The sequence below is a fragment of the Trachypithecus francoisi genome, unplaced genomic scaffold (genome assembly GCF_009764315.1).
Source record: "Trachypithecus francoisi isolate TF-2019V2 unplaced genomic scaffold, Tfra_2.0 Lachesis_group15, whole genome shotgun sequence".
Taxonomy (NCBI): domain Eukaryota; kingdom Metazoa; phylum Chordata; class Mammalia; order Primates; family Cercopithecidae; genus Trachypithecus; species Trachypithecus francoisi.
The window spans coordinates 86095408-86115086 of NW_022681460.1; the positions used below are offsets into that span (position 1 = coordinate 86095408).

The window sequence follows — 19679 nt, forward strand, 5'->3', positions numbered from 1 at the left end:
CTGAGCCAGGAGAATCACTTGAACTCAGGAGGCGGAGGTTGCAGTGAGCCAAGATTGCAACACTGCACTCCAGCCTGGGTGACAGAGCAAGACTCCTCAAAAAATGAAATGAAATGAAATGAATAGAGCTGACACCCTTGCTTGGAACATTTAATAGGGCCTGTTGCCATTCTGAGTGTTGTATAGGGATTCTTTTTTTTTTTTTTTTTGCTTTATTGCAGAAGGTGATTTCTAAAAAAATTATACAGAAAGTCTAGAATACTTGAAACGATAGAATCCTTTAAGAAATCGCTCTTCCATAGTAAATGATAGGAAAAGTTTTGGTGGAATTCTTCGTATTTTTGAATTGTCAACGAAAGTCTTCCTATTTAATAAATTAAGAGCTCTGAGATTATGTTTCTGTTAAGATATTTGTCAACTTTTGATCAAAGGGCGCAAAGTAATTTCAGTTGAACTCCCAAAAAGATTGGCCCATTAACTAAAAACATGCTTTTGTATAAGCCTGGGAATATTTGACATCAAGAAAGTATGAGTTCATTCATTATGAACCCAGGGATTAAGCAGTAGAATTATGCTGGCAAGAAGGGATGTTAGCCATCTCTACAGATCCACTGTGTGGCGTGTTCTTCATGGGAAAGAATCACTTAATGGAACAGATTCCTGAGTTAGATGTTTTCTCCCCAGGAGAAATAGGCATAAATATTAAGAATTACTAATGGTAATGGATTGTTACTTGGCGCTTATAGCTAGAAGCAAAAATTCAGACATGTGTTTATATAAATGATTTAAGCTAACACAAATAAATAACCTTTGATATACTGAGAACAGCTGTTTCTTTGCTAAGGTTGAGAAGAACATCATTCATGAATACATGAATGTGGATTTAGTCTTCATCATCATAAAGCTGTGTGTGTAGGAGGGTTTATAAATAATGTTCTTCAGAAAGTTTAGTTTTTGAGTAATCATACTTAAAATGAGATACGAAAGTACATAGCTTTAAAGTTTTAAAAAAAAAATCCATTAAATCTAATTTTGCTTCCCCTTTCTCTGTCTCTTTTTTTCCTCCTATAGACTTGTTTCTCCGGAGCAGCCACCAAAAGCCAAGTTCCTGACCTTGGGGTCCAAATTCCGCTATAGTGGCCGCACCCAAGCACAGACCCGCCAGGCCAGCACCCTCATAGATAGGCCAGCACCACACTTTGAGCGCAGTTCTAGTAAACGGGTCTCCAGGAGTCTAGATGGAGGTAAACACATTTATGATAATTTTGATTTTCATTCATCTTTCTCCAATCCAGTGAGGTCAGAAAATGTTAATCCAGTTAGTAAAGCCACCGGAAACACCCTACAGGGATAGCTGTTTTTTCCCCGAGTAAATAAAATGCTATTGCTTACACCTGCAAGAAAATAATTTTGTTGTGTTTTGGAGTTGTTACTGTTTTTTGAAGTTGTCATACTTTTTTCTTTTCTTTTTTTTTTTTTTAAACAGGTTGAACATTCCAGATCTGAAAATCTGAAATGCTCCAAAATCAGAAAGTCTTTGAGCACTGACATATGCTCTAAGGAAATGCTTATTGGAGCATTTCAGATTTAATATGTTCAGATTTGGGGTGTTCAGCTGCTAAGTATATATAAGGCATATTTCAAAATACAAAAAGTATTAGATATCCACAAGACTTCTGGTTCCAAACATTTCAGATAAGTGATACTCAATCCGTATTTTCAGTGCACACAAATATTCGTTAAGAGTTCTCATTTATGAGATGTTGGACACGTTTGTTTTACTGATTTCTCTTGATCATGATGTGTTTTATGTGATTCAATTTCCTGAACCTGTTAATTAATGGGAAAATGTAATTCTAAGGGTTTTTTGGTATGGTAACATATGAACCTTAATTCAGATGAACATAAAACATTCCCTTCATCAGCAAATTTTCATGAGTTAAACAACTTACTGAAGCTTACCAAACTTTGCATCATATGAGAAAGCTTTAGTAGCTTCAAAGGCTTCATTTTAAATGCAGCTTTTTGACAAAAAGTAAATATAATATGTTTGTTCTTTAACCCAAGAGAAAATATGTATAAATGTGAATTTTTTTTTCTATTAGAATTCTAATTAGATACAAATTGAAGTTTTTTTGTAAACTACACATGAAATAAGTTTTATATAAACTACACATGGAAAATATATATATATATATATATATATATAAATTATGTGGTCCAAAATGGGTTAAAAATAGGTTTTCTATAAAAGAGCTAAGGTTAAATTTATATTAGAATGCCTTATGAAGGAATATTCTTTCTTTGCCATAGAAAATGATTAGTATGGATAATTTTCTACCCAAAGAAACAGTTTTTCAACAGTTCTGGTTGATTGAACTAAAAAATATATATGTATATATATAGATTTATAATACTAGATTTGAAAATTATATTTTACTACTTATTAGCAGAAACCTTTTTCTTGTTTATTATATTTTTCTGAAATATAAACTCGAGCAACTTATATTTTAAATAATTAGAGTAAAACAGGCAAGATAATGCTAACAGATATAAAAAACTTTCTTAGTAGTGAAGGATTCATATGCATTGCCTTCATCTGCTTTTCCTAGAAAAAAAAAACTTGGAAAACAAATGCAGGTGGACACACAGAGATATTTGCCAGGATTTGTTGGTTGGGATTTTGGTATATAGTTATTAAATCCTGAAATGTACAAGGGGATGGTGAACCGTGCTTTAAACAAATTTCCAAAATTGTGGAAATGATTTAAATTCAGTTAATTATTAATGTACTATAGCTGCTAAAGTATCTTTTAGCTCTTCAACAACTGAGCACTTTTCCAGCTAAATCTGAAAAATGTGCCAACCCATGTAAATATTTCACAAGTCTTGCCCCTTGCCACAGAGAATTTATACAAGTACTGAATAAATGCAGTCACTGTTGTTTAGTGCCCTGAGAGAAATCATTGCTCTTTCTGAACACTGTCTGTTTTCAGCATTTGTTTGAAACTATGAGGCTATATAACTCTTATATTGCAAAGTTTAGCATTTAAAAAGAGCAGTAAAACAGCATTTTCTTTGAGGTATACAAACTGTGTTTCAGGAAATCCACCATCTTGTATGGGCAGTTAGTGCAGAGGGTTATAGGAGGTCTGTATCTGAAAACAATGATTTTTACAAGTAAAAACAACAAACATGGCACAGTAATCCATTATTTTTCCCTTTGTGTTTTGGACACCGTAATTCATCAGATGGGTAAGTCATCAAAAGGATTATTGTGTTATTGTGAAAAATAGGAGGCTTTTAATGCCAATACATGACCAGACAGCCAGTGAACTCTTTGATTAGGGCTTATGTTCTCCGTTTTTTCCCCCCAAAGCAAAGCTAGGCTGTAACCTGGCACTGAGCTTTATTTTCTTCGCCACCCTTTATCAACATACCATTTGTTGTTGTAGTTGACATGTGTTGTATTTTCTTTTCCTGTTTACTTTATAAGTGAGGCTAGAATAATTTAGGTATATAAGCCTCACTTTCAAGTTTGGCAAATTAAAATAAATCCTCTTATGATTACGTGGCAAGTGAAAACCGGGATTCAATCTAAAGATCAAATATCAAAATGAAAATCAATCTAGAACACCTGTTTTAGGACAAGGCGTCTCCTCCAAGATTAGAAAATCAAACCCCAAAGAAGGCAAATCAGTCATTTAAGAGAACCAACAACCGAGATGCATTTGGGGGTTGAGGAACCAGTGATTTCCTGAAGGTGGAACGTATAATGAACAGGGACATTACTTAGATAGGATCATCAGGGAAGGAAGAGCTGTCGGAGGAAGAACCAGATCAGTTGAGACATGAAGGATGACAAGGAGGCAGCCAAGGAAAGGACAAGAGATACTTAAAAATAAAGCATTCCAGGTAGCAGAGGCAGCAACGATGAAGCTATAAGGCAAGGGAGAGCTGGATACAGTCCTGGAACAGAAAGAAGGCAAGTGTAGTCAGATCTTAGGAAGTGGCGGGAGAGGTAAGCCTGGGTCAGGTCATACAGGGCCTTGGAGGCCATGGTGAAGAATGTGTTTTTTTTTTTATTCCATGTGCTCTAGGAAACCATTGAAGAGTTTGTGTGGGTTTATGTGCACACAAGAGCGCAGTGTTATCTTGTTTAAAAAGATCATTTGATGCAAAAGAGCAATTAGATTAAGCGAGGAAGCAGGCAGGCTGGTTAGGAATGGCCCAGGTGAAAGCGATGGTGGTCTTCCCTTTTGTGGGAATAGGCCAGTTAGCCATTTGGTATCTTAGGCTCTGTGCCAGGGCCTACAATCTTCTCAGATGTTTAAGACCTGAATAAATGTATCGGCTCCAAAATACAAGAAACTACATGCTGAAATTAATAAGTGTTTAAAAGTATGCAAAGTCAGCATTTTGTCAACTTTAATAATTTTTAATTTGATATTCATATTTTAATAGCATTACATTTGAAGCCATTTCTAGGTCAGATTTTTTCATTTTGCAAAATTTCTGAGTATGTATAATAGGTGTGTAGAGATCATAGTTGTAAGCAAAAGGACTAATCATAGCCATATACTTTTCCAAGGGAAAATTATTTGGATCTTGTTAGAAGTTTTTTTATTAAAAAACAAACCACTGGAGGCCAGGCACGGTGGCTCACACCTGTAACCGCAGCACTTTGGGAGGCCGAGGAGGGCAGATCACAAGGTCAGGCGTTTGAGACCAGCCTGACCAACATGGTGAAACCCCATCTCTACTAAAAATACAAAAAATTAGCCAGGCGTGTTGATGCGTGCCTGTAATCCCAGCTACTCAGGAGGCTGAGGCAAGAGAATCTCTTGAATCCAGGAAATGGAGGTTGCAGTGAGCCGGGATCGCAACACTGCACTCCAGCCTGGGTGACAGAGCGAGACTGTCTCAAAAACAAAACAAAACAACAACAACAACAAAACTGCTGGAAAATTACTTAATGTAAAATGCAAATTTATTCTAATGTTGACTGTGACTTGGTATGGGCATTCCAAGTGTGAGTATTTAAGGGCTGGGAAAACCTCCCCAAGGTGAGGTGGTAGAATTAGAAATGGGAAGAACTGGCCACATTCAGAAATATATGCAAGGACTTTGTTGGACTTGCTAGTGTTAAGGGGTGAAGGTGGAGTCCTGGAAGATGTCCACATTCCCAGTTCAAGCAAATGGGAGCAAATATGAGAAGAGCATTTTGTGAAAAAAGCAGGACTGGGAAAGAATGAAGTTTTGGACAGGGCAGGTGAAGGCTGTGGATTGAGAGGTGTTTTGGGATACATGTATTCAAAGTGCTTGAGGCCTCTCAAGTTCAGTATGGTAGCTTACACACAATCCTGCCCTCTAAGAGCTTGCAGTCTAAAGGTGTTTGTGTTGACCAGGCTTCCCTTGGGACATGGAAACAGTAAACTTCATGATGTCCGTAGAGTACTCTTTATGTAAAGTGAAATGACCTTGTGGTAGTTCTGTTGTTTGGGGAGGAGCTATAGATGGACAGAAGTCCTGCCACCTACTACTCTGCCTTGCTAATGTTTGAGGTAGTCTTGGTTTGATCTGCAATATGACAGAATTTTCAATACAATATGCATTTCTGCCTATCTCTAGGAGAGAAGAGAGCACAGGAGGGCCAGGTTTTCTGGGATGAGGGAGGTGTCTATGTATAGACTTACCATAGTTCATGTTGAGACATTGGGGAAGGGGATTAAAAAATAAAAAATACTAAATATAAATATAGAAGTTAAAATCCTTACAATTTACCTTTACTGTCTTTTATTTACTGTTTTATCTTTTGAATGGTATTCAAATTAAGGTTTCCTTCATGGAGCAATTCTTAAAACTTATTGGAGCAAATCATCTTAATAATTGCATAATCATTTGTTGCAATAGATAGATTCAGAAATAAATCAGAGGAGACCGAAGAGTTAAAATACTGCTTACCTCGTAATTCTGTTTGCCTTAACTCTGGTGTTTCAGCTGGTCTTAGAGCTCCTTCTACTGGCCAGTTCCATGATCTGACTCTATCCTTCCAATACCTGTGCTTTGAGACCCTGGTGTAGTTCAGTGCATTAAAACTCAGAATACTTTCAGAATTTGGTAAACGTTTAAAAATTTGTTTATTTTATATGGTAGGTATTTTCAGAGTTCAAGCAATGTCTCTGTTCCTGTTCACTGTTTATATGCTTCCTGTTTCTCTCTTTAAGGGGAAAATTTTCCATAAAGTTTATGATTCACATGTCCTAAAGTAATCCAAAATTGTCACTCTTTGCTAGCTCCGATTGGTGTCGTGGACCAAAGTCTTATGAAGGATTTTCCTGACACTGCTGGGGAGATTTCAGCCTATGGCCCTGGAGTTGTCAGCATTGCCGTGGTACAAGATGGGGACGGCAGGAGGGAAGTAAGAAGCCCAGCTAAAGCCCCACATTTACAGCTCATTGAAGGAAAGGTATGGAAAATTCACACAGTTTGTGGTTTTAAACGTTTACTTAACCTAGAGGCTATCTGTTGTATTTTCTGTTTCAGAAATCAAGTATTTAAAATCAGTTGTTCTATGTTCTCTGTTGGTCATTTCTGTTTTCAGATATGCATAGCGGTCTCTAACCTTTGTTTGATTGTGGTTCAAAGCAGAATATTGCAATGTAAATTATTTTAATGCAAGTAAGTAATTTACTGGCCTTTTTGACTGTCCTCATAATCACCTTATCTAATTGAATCCCCAAAGTAGAAAAGCTATGATTATTTGAAATTTATTTTTGATTTGGTCCAAGTAAATTTTAAAATGTAGCTTCTTATTTTAATTACCGACTTGAATTTTTTGATATCACCAAAGATAATCTTTATAAACAAAGGTATTTTTCATTAATAATCTATAATTAATGAAATTCTTAAGAAAGGGTAATTGTTTTGTGAATAGAGAGTGAGAATATGGTGTGTTGCTTTTGGCTTTATCTTGTGCGTACACCATAGTGAAATGGAGAAGTAACCCAGATTGTGTTTTCAAATGTGTCACTGTTATCCTTTGTTACCTTGGGCAGTAACATCACTTGAATATTGATTTGAGAAGCCTTTGAATTCAGATCTCTTTTCTGTGTCTGCACAAAGTGACTCTTTTTTTTTTTTTTTTGCATGTAACATTGGAAGTAAGCACAGATAAAAACAAATGAATCCATCATATTGATTCATAGTGTTTTCTATTTTATTTTTTTTTAATTTTTTTGAGATGGAGTTTCCCTCTTGTTGCCCAGGCTGGAGTGCAATGGCTCGATCTCAGCTCACTGCAACCTCTGCCTCCCAGGTTCAAGCAATTCTCCTGCCTCAGCCTCCCAAGTAGCTGGGATTACAGGTGCCTGCCACCATGCCCAGCTAATTTTGTATTTTTAGTAGAAACAGGGTTTCGCCATGTTGGTCAGGCTCATCTTGATCTCCTGACCTCAAGTGATCCACCTGCCTCAGTATTCCAAAGTGCTGGGATTGCAGGCGTGAGCCACTGAACCCGGCTGTATAGTGTTTTCTAAATTTTAACTTTGAAATTTTTAAAGACATAAATGTATAAAGACTTGCTAGATGACGTAGCTGCCAGTGCCTCAGGTATTCCTGTTCTGATAGCCTCTGAGGCCCAGCATGGAGAAGGTCTCAGGGACCAGCCACCACATGGGCCCAGTCTTGTGCCACAAGGTCAAGTGCTACTTGGAGAGCAAGTGGCATCAAATCATCGACATTCCATTGTTAAAGAATTTGTGACTGTCATATGGAAAAATGATTTGGTTGGGAATTCAATTAAAAATAACAGAAATTGTGTCCAACAAGGTTTCTTTCGACTGCTGACAAGTTGTCAGGATAGTTTTTAAAAATTTTTGCTAACAAGGCACCCAGGAGAATGACTGCTTACATCTGAAACAGAAGAGCTCAACATTTCAGAATATCTCTGTTCCATTTTGCCTAGTTAACTTGACATATCTTGTTATTTTCCTTAAACAATGAAAAAGGTCTTTTAAATTTTAAAGGAAATCCTGCTTGTCTTCAGCAAACAACTGGGTACACTGGTATTTTTGCTAATGCTTTGAATGTCTGTCAGCAACCAGGTTTAAAAGTAAATAATGCTATTTGAGTTTCATGGGATTTATTTGCAATCAGTTTGAAAATAATTAAATGAGTCAATATGTATGAATTTTACATGACACAAGTAGTCTAGTCTTTTCTCTTTAAAAATGGGTCATTTAGTTCATTTCTAACTACACTGTGTTAATATAATCCCTTCTTTAAAGTAAAAGTTTTCACTAACTACTCATTTTTTCTTTTGTCCTCTTTCTCTCTTGCATCTGTTTTTCCTTTGATTGTATCCGTTGTGTAATTTCATATTCAATCATGGGTTTGCACTTGAGAATAGACTGTTTCCATGTGCCCACCTTCACCTCTCATCCACCGTGCTTCATCTTTTTCCCCAAACCTATTGCCTGTCCCTGAAATGGACTTGCTTTCAGACATTTCAGAGGAAGACCCCTTTGGGGAGGCTGACCAGATCACACTAGACAGCTTAGAGCACCTTTCCACAGGTGAAACATCCGAGCAGGGGGATTCTGAAGTTGCTATGCCTGATTTGGTCTTGGATTCTGCCATAGCCCCTTCTCAGCCTGAATGCCCTTCTCCCATCCATGGGAAGACTCTTAAAGCAGCTGACAACAGTGATTCTGAGTTTGGTTACTTCTCCTTCAGTTTCTCCAAATGTTTTCCCTCTGGCTTCCCCTCCCTTCTTGATGAAGATGGGTATCTTGCTTTCCCCAGCCTCCCCAAGGTCTGGGTCTCCTTCCTCCCCGCTGGTGTGCAGCACTATGTCCCAATCACCTCCCCTTCATTCATTCCTTCCCTTATCCTCATCTTTGGGCTACTTCTGTCTGCTTCTCAGTCAGTTCCTTTTTCTCTTGCCTTTTCCCTTCCTCTGGCTCTATGCCTCTGCTGTCTGGAGGCTAAAGCCGCCTCCTTTAATGTTTCTTATGACTGTGACTTGAATGACAAACTAGAGGAAGAGGAAGTAGTTGCTGGCATGCCCACATAAGTTCAGTTTGTGGAGTCAACACAATACACTTTATCTTAAACCCTTCCTAATATAGAGTGTAAATGTGTGCATACATTTCACCACTGATTACCCTCAACAAAGTAGTACCTGCACATTTTCACACACACAATGTTTTAGTGCATGAGAAATAAGTGTAGACACTTCTCCTTCATTGATTCCATTGACCAGGTCCACACATTCTAAGTTTAGAGCAAAATTGTAGGATTATTTTACAAATATCTAGCTCAAACTAGACTTGTAACAGAAGGTGTGGGGGAGGAGGGAACCTGTATTGCCCATAACAATCCATGCAGGGTCTCTCCATTTTGCAAACAGGTGTTAATGCTCTTCCTTTAGGATGGAACATTTTTGTTTTGATATAGAGCTTAGGATGCAGTGGACATAACTGTTCTTGATGTGGATTAGTAGAATTCCTTAGTACTGCTATTTCTCTTGTTGGAAACCCAGATGTGTTCTTGCATCTATGAGGATGTATCTGTAACCTTTACTCCTGATATTTGTAAGTCTCATCTCAAAAACTCCTTATCTCCCTATTATTGTAGTATTTGGAGACCAGATGAATTTTAGCTAGTTTTTTTTTCTAACCTTAAATTATGTAATTATATATAAGAGTCACTGTAGGGTATTTTATAAGGAAGGTACTATTCTGTTGTCTTTAACAAATGTATGTGAAAAGTGAAACATGGCTTTTTGAATATTTAGACTATATAACACTAAGATTGGGCCTCTTAGTGCTCCTTTATTTAAATAGGTGTTTGGTTTGAGGATTTTTACCCCTATATAAGGCAATTTTTTTTTCAAGTATCCTACCTTTGTGCTACTAAGTCAGCATTAACATGTACAATATATTTTTGATTATTTTGTTAAATGTGGCCTGGTGATTTAGTGCCTCATATTCTGTGGACACTACCACTACACAGAGTAAATCACAAAATTTAGAGCAAACCTAAAGAACAATGTAAAGATAATGCAGTGAGTGTGTGTTGTAGGAGAAACCACAATTGTTAAAAAGTTTACCTGAGGAATATCAAAGATCAACATTTTAGGGAATTAAGTGTTGACCAAGGAGTTGGAAGATGTTTCTTAACAGATGATTGAATGTCTCATTTTTCACATCTGATAAAGACTCTGAGCTCCTTGCTTACCTCTGAAAAATACTATGAATGGTTAAAAAGGAAAGCCTTTTGAACTCTCAGATTTAACACTATCATCCTAATAAAGAAGGAAAAGGATATATATTAGGAATTAACCAGTAAAGGTTCAATGATTTGCCTTTGATAAGGGAGTCAATATTTGTATTCTCACCATTTTTTCCATTGAGTCAAAATTCAGTCAGTGCTTATTAGTTTTAAACTTCTACATTCATTCTTTTGAATCATCAGATATTGAGAAATGTCCAACTATGAAAAGTTGTTCTTGTTTAAAGAATTTTATGTAAGTGGTTATATTTCAAAGATTATTTTTAAATACCCACCATTTTAGTATGAAACTAGTTAAACAAGCCAATCCCCCACCCCCAGCCAGGAAAGAAATCCATATTTAACAAACTGAATCATAGGTTGAACATTTGTTCACCAATATAAAGCTAAAAACAAATTTAACATCATTATGCTTTACCCCATCACTAGTTGCTTTAGACATTTCAAATTAGAACAGATTGAATTATGCCATTTTTGCACTCTCATATTTTTGTTCCTGAGTACAAAATATTCAAAAGCAGAGCATAATCTAGGGACTGAGAAAGAGTGCAGCTTCCATCCTCCATTCCACCTTTGCAAAGGATCATTTCCATCATTGGTACAACACTGTAGGTGAAGAAAGACCAAAGTGGCTTAATATGCTGCATCTTCTGAGGGCCTCCCAATAAAGGTTGGTAACATTGATTCACCATTTAAGTTCAAATACAACTTCTTTGCACTGATGGTAGAGTGTCCACTAATACTCCCCTTCTTTCTGGCCGTTTGCTGTGTGACTTTTCAGGCGAAGATGGAAGAAGAGGAAACACAGCTGGAAGAGGTGGCTGAGTTTTCCCTAAAGTTAAACATCTCATGGCTGCTGCCTGCCATTAGTATTGTGGGGGGAGGGTCCACTCTCAGGGTTTATTTGTGAGTTGTGCTTGTTGTGGCTTTAAGTTCGTAAGATTTGTATTCCTCTTTTATTTTAATGTCTTAGACTGTCGAACTCTGGGTCGTTTTGGTGCTTGCTGATTGATACACTTATGTTTATTTGCCTTTTCCCCCCTGTGTGTGATTTAATTTCACAGAAAAATTCCTTGAGAGTAGAAGGGGATAATATTTATGTCAGACATAGCAATTTAATGTTGGAGGTTTGTATAATCTAAGAAAACAACTCTGTCGTAATGGCTGCCCGGCTGCTGTGCACGGGAGGTCACGCCTAGGCTGGCCGGCAATGTTCTTCAAGCACGGTGCATGCAGTGCATGGGGGAATTCAACTTGAGAGTGCATGTTACCAGCCTGATGGTGTTCCTTTCAAGTGGCTTAGGCAGGACTGTATCTACTAGAAGTTCTCAAAGTGACAAGTGGGAAAAAAAAAAATTTAGTCAAATGAATCAAGTTTTTATCCAGTACTTTTGAAGTTGTTCTACAAGTAAATCTATTCTCTCCTAAAGGATTAACTCTGGGGCATCAACCTGAAGTAACACAGTCTCATCCTTAATATATTAACTAGAACAGAGATTTGTTTATTGATCTGGCATTAAGTCATTTGACTCTTGATCTTGATCTATGCCCACTTTTTTTGGTTTTTTTTTTGGTTAAAATCCGTGATTGGGAATGTGGTCCACTTTCAGTATTGTTTGAGAATATGCTAATTAAATGAATTATTTTAATTAGAATAAGCAAAAGTGAGAGAGAAGGAAAGGAGGAAAAGAAAGCCCAATCACCCAATTAGGAATGTAAAATATGTTCCCCATGTCACATGAGAACATTTTTTTTCCCCTTCTTATTTTACAGTAGTATGTGGCAATGTATTCAATGGAGAACTGCAGCTCTCAGTAATCTGACTAATCTGTTTGGTTGCTTTTGGCAGCTTGATAACTGATGGAAATATACTTTTGCTTAACTTACTAAAATGCTGTACAGTGTAATAAGTAACATTGCTTTGAACCAATGCAAGAAATGTGCCTGATCTCAAGCCACAGTCATTTTTCCATGCCATGCAAAGATTTTTAGATTTTCATGAGTTTTTGCAAATGGCTATAGAAGCTCATAGATGAGCTACTATGCTTGTGCATGAATATGGAATATCTAATTTTATTGGTTGCATGACCTGTTCCTTAAAGTGGGATGAAAGCTATAATCCACAGGTGGCCCTATGATTTTTGAAATATAAATAAATATTTAAAATTTGGTTAAAACCATTTCCTGAACACTAGTTACCTTTTATTCCCACAAATACTATTTATCAGAGCCAGTCAGAAAAATTTCCACAAATACCATTTATCGGGGCCTCTCCCATGAAAATGGACCTGGTAATTTTTCTTGCATATTTGTCTGGATAAGGACCATCTGGCAATTGCGGAGGCTAGACCCCACTTTTGTGCTTGGCAAGTACATGAGACCAGTCTGTGGTTCATTTTTTTTTTTTATAAAGAGGCTAAACAGAAGCAGCCTCTGGAAGCAGTAATTTTTATTCCTTAAGAATTAAAAGCCACCACTGGAATTTCCTGAAAACAAACACACACAAAAATCCTTGACTTTTCCAGTTGGGGGATGATTCTGGTCTGACTTTCTTCCAGCCAGTGTGCTTCTGAGTCTCTACCTTTCTCTATTTTGTACTTGATTTACTATGTTTACAGAATGCAATTTTATGAGTAGTCCTAATCAGAAAGGTAAATTTGCCAGAACAAAGTCATAGTCTGAATTTCAAATCCAGGTACTGGAAGGAAGTGTTATTAGCCATTTTGATGATCAGTTCCATGTCATCTTTCTAATAATGTAAATAATTATTCCTTTAAAAATCCTAAACAGAGAAGGTATCAGAACCCTTTAAAATGTAAATCATTGAAGAAGTACGCATTGACTTTATTTTCAAATTTTGATGAATTCATGAACTTATTCATAGATAATAGTATGGCTTTAGAGACTTGGCATTTTTCTTGCTTTACTATGGTTTTTTTAAATCATAAGTTTGCTTTATCTTATTTTTTGGTTTTATTTTTGTCCTACTGGGTTTTTTCCTTTTGGATTTTTTTCCCCCTTTGTTACGTTACATATTGCTAGGAACTGGATAAGGCCCAGGAGGACATACTGAAACATCAGGCTAGCATTAGTGAACTCAAGCGCAATTTTATGGAATCCACACCTGAGCCGCGCCCTAATGAATGGGAAAAACGACGTATCACACCTCTGTCCCTACAGACACAAGGGGTATGTCATTAGCTATTTGTTGGCTCTGTCTTACTCCAGTTGTTCAATAAAACTTAAATTGTTAATCTCCTGTGTTGATTCTAGGGAAGTTATAAAATGTTCCCATTTAATTATTTTTATGTAATTACTAACAATTTTTTAAATACTAAATATTTATTAACAATGTAATAGTTATTGTCTTAGTTCTTAGGTAAATTGCATGAGTTTCAAAATACTTTTGAAATAGTTTCAGGATAATTTCACTATTTTACTCAGGTAAATTGGTAGTAGTAATGAATTGTTATATAGGACAATTTACAAAGTAACATACTGTATTTAATAAGCTTTTTAGTTACTGATATCTGAAATAGGGAAATTTACTTAATATAAATAATAAATAATAAATAAAGGAATATAGACTATCATTAGAGTGGTTTAAGGTTACTACTGTGAGGAAAATGAGTTTAACTTAGCTTTAAAGACTGATGAGCCCTGTTGAAAACTTGAAAAATATTATATATAATACAACTTAGTATTGAAACTTCCTAGTAAGGAAATGTTAGAATTGTGTTTTTAAAATGGCTTTTCAATCATAACATTTCTCCTCACTCTGTTTCTTTTCATGGTTTACTTCTCTCCACCACTGGTATGAGTACATATTGCCTTCAGGATATATTCTCAATATATTTCTCCATTCATTGTCATCTGCCTCTGTGCCTGTAGGATTCTTCCAAATCCCTCCTGTTACTGACCAAGAAGTTCCATGGGCTCGTTTATCATATTTGAGCAGACAGTGATCATACTATATTTAATCTGTAGTTTAAAAAATGGTATAAAGATGTTACCCTACAATTTCATCTTTTTCCTTTCAGCATCAAGTCTGACTTGAATGTCGCCAAATTGTAGACATTGATTTAGATATTCTAGTGCTATTTTTATTCACCTTTCCTTAAAAAGAAAAGCTGTTAGTTGCTTTAAATTTCTAAGTTTGTGCCATTGAAAAAGAAATCTCTTTAGGAACAGATGAGCAAAAAGAATTGGTGAACTGAAACACAGAACTTTTGAAAATATTAAGACATGCATGGTAGAGTCTTATGAAGTTGGATACAACTTCAGTTCTTAGTTTCAGATTTTTCTGAAGATGATAAAAAATGTCAATTTCAGCAGTCCATTCGAGAATGTTGTGTTTTCTGGAGAAGGTGTCTGATGCCACGCCAAGGCTTTCACCTTCCATTATGTGCCGCTTCTCTTGGTGTGTGTCATTGACCCACACAGGGTCAGTGTTTTATGTTTGTGTTGCTATAGGTGTAATGTATGTGTCTTATTTGTTGATTATGTCTATTGTTTAAAACAATAGAGAAAAGGAGACCATCTTTTCAAGGATATTTTATCCGTGAAGGAGAAGTACCTGATGCCGACAACACGGACAGTTGAAGAAAAAGCTCAGGAGACGGACAAGGTGTTCACCTTGCACCCTTGGATCTACTCTTGCTTCTTCCCCTTTTCCTTTTGTTTCTATCTACTGCCATAAGATTTCTTTTTTTCCTGTGTGTCATACTAAAAATTTTTTGAAATGATTTTTGAGCATTTAAAAAGTTAAATCCCCTGTGTATAGAAGCATAGGATTGTTGGATGGGAAATACCATATTGCAGAAGCACTTGAAAAGTCAAAATTTGAAATACAGAAACATCCACCAATTTAGGTGATAAGTGATTCCTAATTTGATGTATGTGGCTGACAGTTGGGAAACTGATTTCATGTGAAAATGCACTGTTTGTACAATACTTACGCACACTGTGTTGTTAAAATAACCACTTATGTGCCTTAGATTATGAGTTTACTAATTACATATGGAAACCTTTTGAGTTTTCATTTTTAAGATTTTTAATGGGAACAAAGATTTTGATGCACCATAGCAGCCCCTCATCTCTCTCTCTGCTCCTGCATGTGTGACATTTCTGACATTGGTGAGGAAGTTCGCTTTCCATTGCTTTTACATCCTCATTCTTCTCTTTCTACTGATTTTACTTAGCCAGGTGGTCAGTCTGTTATTTGCTGGGACTAGAGAGCTTGGAGTCTAGTGGAGGAGACATGGAAATTGTTCATTAGAAAAGTGTCTCTTTTTTTTATTTTTTGAGATGCAGTCTTGCACTTTCGCCCGGGCTGGAGTGCAATGGCGCAGTCTCGGCTCACTGCAACCTCTGCCTCCTGGGTTCAAACAACTCTCCTGTCTAGCTGGGATCACAGGTGCCCGCCACCACGTCCGGCTAATTTTTTGTGTGTTTTTAGTTGAGACGGGATTTCACTATGTTGACCAGGCTCGTCTTGGACTCTTGACCACGTGATCCGCCCTTTTCAGTCTCCCAAAGTGCTGGGGATTACAGGTGTGAGCCACCACGCCCGGCCGGTGATTAGAAAATTTTCTAATTGGTACTTAGAAAGTTTCAGACGCTAAGAAGTTTGAAGGTGAAATACAATGTTGTGTTAGAAGGGGATTAGGAAGACGGTTTTGTCGTTGTGGTCAGGAGGAGATGACATTTAATGTCATCTTTAATGATGACCAGGTGGACATGTGAAAATGTATCCACGTGTAAGGAAGAGCCACAACACAGGAACTGAAAGACCAAATGACAGGGACTTGGTGAGCAAGGGGCAGCACGAAGGAAGGAAAATTCAAAGAGGTTTGACCCTAGGTCTTGTCACGGTCTTAAAGACCATGCTAACAGTTTGGAATTGTACAATAGGAGTGATGGGAAAGCACTGCAGAGTTTGAAGGTGAGTAGTGGCAGAATCCCACCTGTGTCTGACAGGAGTCACCCTGGCACTGGATGAGGAATAGATTATAGGGGCTGTGAATGAGAGCAGAGATTATTAATAAGGAACAGTGATTCCCTTCCACAAAGCAGATTCTATTAATTAGTAGAGAGTGTTCATCAGAACACATAGTGGGGTTGGGGAAGGAGGCAAAATAAGTAGAAATAAGGAGTTTGTGGTCTAGTTGAGATGAAATATTTTCAGAACATTGCAAAGGAGAAAGACAATGTCATGAAGCTAAACCAAGTGACATATTTATATACTTTAAAGGTTAGCCTGAAACCAAAGCCAATTAGACTCCATGTGTACAATGAGGACTTTAATATCACATGCTTTGAAATATTATGTATTTGTGATAACCTATCCTCCAGAAGCAATCACATGGTATCATTCGATCAAATTTAAAGTGATGTCCTTGGATTTTTACAGTAGGAAACTTTGACATTTTAGTGTAGATGTTTAAAATTATTCCCATTTTTCTGGATCTCATGTTTTAGGAATGTACCGTATAAAATATCTTGTCATAGAAGTCACATTAAAGTGATGTTAATGTGAAATTTAAATCTGGAAAAGCCCCCAAATGGTTTATCTGTACTTGAAATTACTGGTTTTTCTGTTCTTTTCCTCCAATACATGCAGGAAAATACATACTTTTTTGACATACATATAGATTGTTCTTATTACAATCATCCATTCATCCGTTTGCCCAGCAAACATTTATCGACCACCTACATTGTATCTTTTTTTTTTCTTCAAATAACATACTACTATTAGTTGAAAGTATGTGAGCATGTGTTTACCAGAGTGTTTTGACTTTACTGGAGTACCTTTTCAATTTCTGTCTTTGTCGTATCTTCATTTTACTGTTAATTCTGCAGGAGTTCTCCTTTATCTTTGAATTGTAATTCTTACTGAAAGTAAAATAAAAAACATTATGCATAAGTATAGAATTTGACCATTTTTCCACATTTCTATAATATGGATTTTTATAGTTTTATTTTTAAAAGTAGTAATAATTTCTTTTTAAAAAAAAAAAAAATTGAATTTCCAAAGTGGCTGTAGTTTGAATTTGAACAATTTTGAGAGTAGAGCAGAAAATTGGAAACCAAGTCATTTAATCTTTGATGGGTAAATAACTCTATTGTAAATTTCTTAAAGCTTTTACCTGGTTAGTGAATTATTTATAAACTGAAGTGCATTGGTGGTTATACCCATTGATAGCATTGTCACTATTCACTTATAATCTGAGAATGGTGTGAAGTTACAGTTGGCAGACCAGAGCTTGTGTTGAACTCGGAACATACCTGTGGGAAAGCATGATATTTGGGGCAAAAACATAAACAGCTTAAGAATGAAGTTTTGTAAAATATTTACCTTTGGTTCTAATATGTATCTGTGTCACTAGATAATAGACTTGGTCTGGTGAAAAAAAAATAGACTGAATAAAATACTTTGATAAAAACAAAAACAAAAAAAAATAACTCTATTGTAATCCTCTTAACGTGTTGTACGAATTATGATGACTTAAATTTGCATAGACTATTCTCTCCTGAGTCTAAGAGATTATATACATTGAGTTGTAAGGTACTTTTGAAGGTATGTCATTGAATAATGTGTGGCATTTCTTTAAGCTCCCCAGTGATCTCTCACTGGGAAGGGCACCCCACCCATCCCCACTTCCCCTAGGGATGGTGTAATCATAGAGATGGTAATGAAGCTAAATCAGTCCAGAAGCTTTTTTCTCTGCTGAATATTGCAAGTGCCTACTCACCTCACTCTCCTCACCCCGCTCTCAGCGCTCCTCACCCTTCTTAGCTTACAGTATGAGGGGACCCTGGGGAGTGTCATTGATTTTTCTTGAAGATTTCTGAATAGTGGCTGGGTGCGGTGGCTCACAGCTGTATTCCCAGCACTTTGGGAGGCCGAGGAGGGTAGATGACCTGAAGTCAGGAGTTTCAGACCAGCTTGGCCAACATGGCAAAACCCCGTCTTTACTAAAAATACAAAAATAAGCTGGGTGTGGTGCCACATGCCTAATAATCCCAGCTACTGGGGAGGCTGAGGCAGGAGAACCACTTAAACCCGGGAGGCGGAGCTTGCCGTGAGCTGAGATCACACCACTGCACTCCAGCCTGAGCAACAGAGCGAGACTCCGTCTCAAAAAAAAAAAAAATTTTGAATAGTGGGGTTTATTGGGAGTTATTCTCACACTTCTGACATGAGGGACTTCGTGGTGACTCATGAGTATTGACATTTCAAGTTTCTAAGGACAGTTGTCCCTCAGGCAGGTTAGGAGCCATCGTTTAAGAGCCAGACACAGCAAAGTTAAATTTGCTTTAATCGTTTTTAGGGAGAAATAATTTTCACATTGCTCATTGAGCTTTCAACACTGAGTTTGTCTTCCTGTTTTGAATTGTTTTTCTTTACCTGTTTCTTTTTGCAAAAAAAAAGGGGGCAGGGTAATTTATTCTGTGGCATATTTAGCATGCCTGAGGGAATGAATGTGGTCTGCTGTCAGAATGTTTGTTGTACAGAGAGTTAAGGTGGTATCGAGGAGGGAGGAGATTGTAGGAGCTGGAGTGGTGAGAGAAGGCTTTACAGAAAATACAGACTCTGAAGTGGGCCTCAGGGAGGTTAGAAAACTGGAAAGGACCAGAGTGTGCAGAGAAGGGCAAAGAAGGGTCTTGGAGGCAGGGGAGGGAGGACTGCCCAAGCTCCAACACAGGAATAAGCATTTCAAGTGTAGGGGCCACTGAAGAGGTCATTCGGTGCAGAAAAAGGCCAAGGAACTACCTCAAGAATATGTGAAATGGCGTTTGGGTGGGTCGGTTTTGCTCAGTTGTTGATCAACCAAGCAATTTTCCCTGGTTTCTGTAGGTCGCAACTATCAAAGATTCTCAAGCAGGGTGGAAAAGCTGGCCCCCACAAACCTCTGCATAAGCCTGCTGCAGAATCTGTCAGAATTCTCATCTTTCTTTCATTTTATGCTGTTCTGTTGTTCTTTCTTGTGTAACCTTTCCTTTCTTTCAATAGGTCACTGCTGTCTGTTCTGACTTATTGCTAATTCTTTGCTCTTCCTTTTCTGACCTCTCTAGAGCCTAGAAGAGGAGATAACATCAATTTTGTTTAGTGAAAAGGGCTTTTCTGATAGCATGAAAGCCACCTTCACTTCAGCCACCACGTGGACAGCAGAGGGCGCTGTTGTGAGCGCTAATGCACCTTCTGAAAAGCTTTCTTCCTCGCCCTTCTCACACTTACTTGAGGTGCATTTTACTTTGTTTCCCCTGTTACTAAAAGCCACATATGAGAGAGATTTTCATTTTTTAAATATTCAGGCACCCTTCCTTCCAGTGCTTTCATTGGTGAAATTAATTCTTCCTGGGAGAAACATTCAAGAAAC

The 19679-nt window shown here is 37.2% G+C and overlaps 1 protein-coding gene across 26 annotated transcripts in view; it reads left to right on the forward strand.

Annotated features, from left to right (window-relative positions):
- The window catches only part of EPB41L2 (erythrocyte membrane protein band 4.1 like 2), a 226669-nt gene that overhangs the window by 174511 nt on the left and 32479 nt on the right, over positions 1 to 19679 (forward strand). For 12 of the 26 annotated variants that reach the window (XM_033235466.1, XM_033235469.1, XM_033235472.1 and 9 more), the window contains exons 11-12: positions 1072 to 1244; positions 6297 to 6469. In XM_033235466.1, the coding sequence (XP_033091357.1) occupies positions 1072 to 1244; positions 6297 to 6469 (346 nt within the window). Of the gene's footprint in view, positions 1 to 1071; positions 1245 to 6296; positions 6470 to 11360; positions 11424 to 13338; positions 13486 to 14821; positions 14924 to 19679 lie in introns of all 26 variants that reach the window. The other 14 variants (XR_004442980.1, XR_004442981.1, XR_004442982.1 and 11 more) reach the window with 2 other exon arrangements.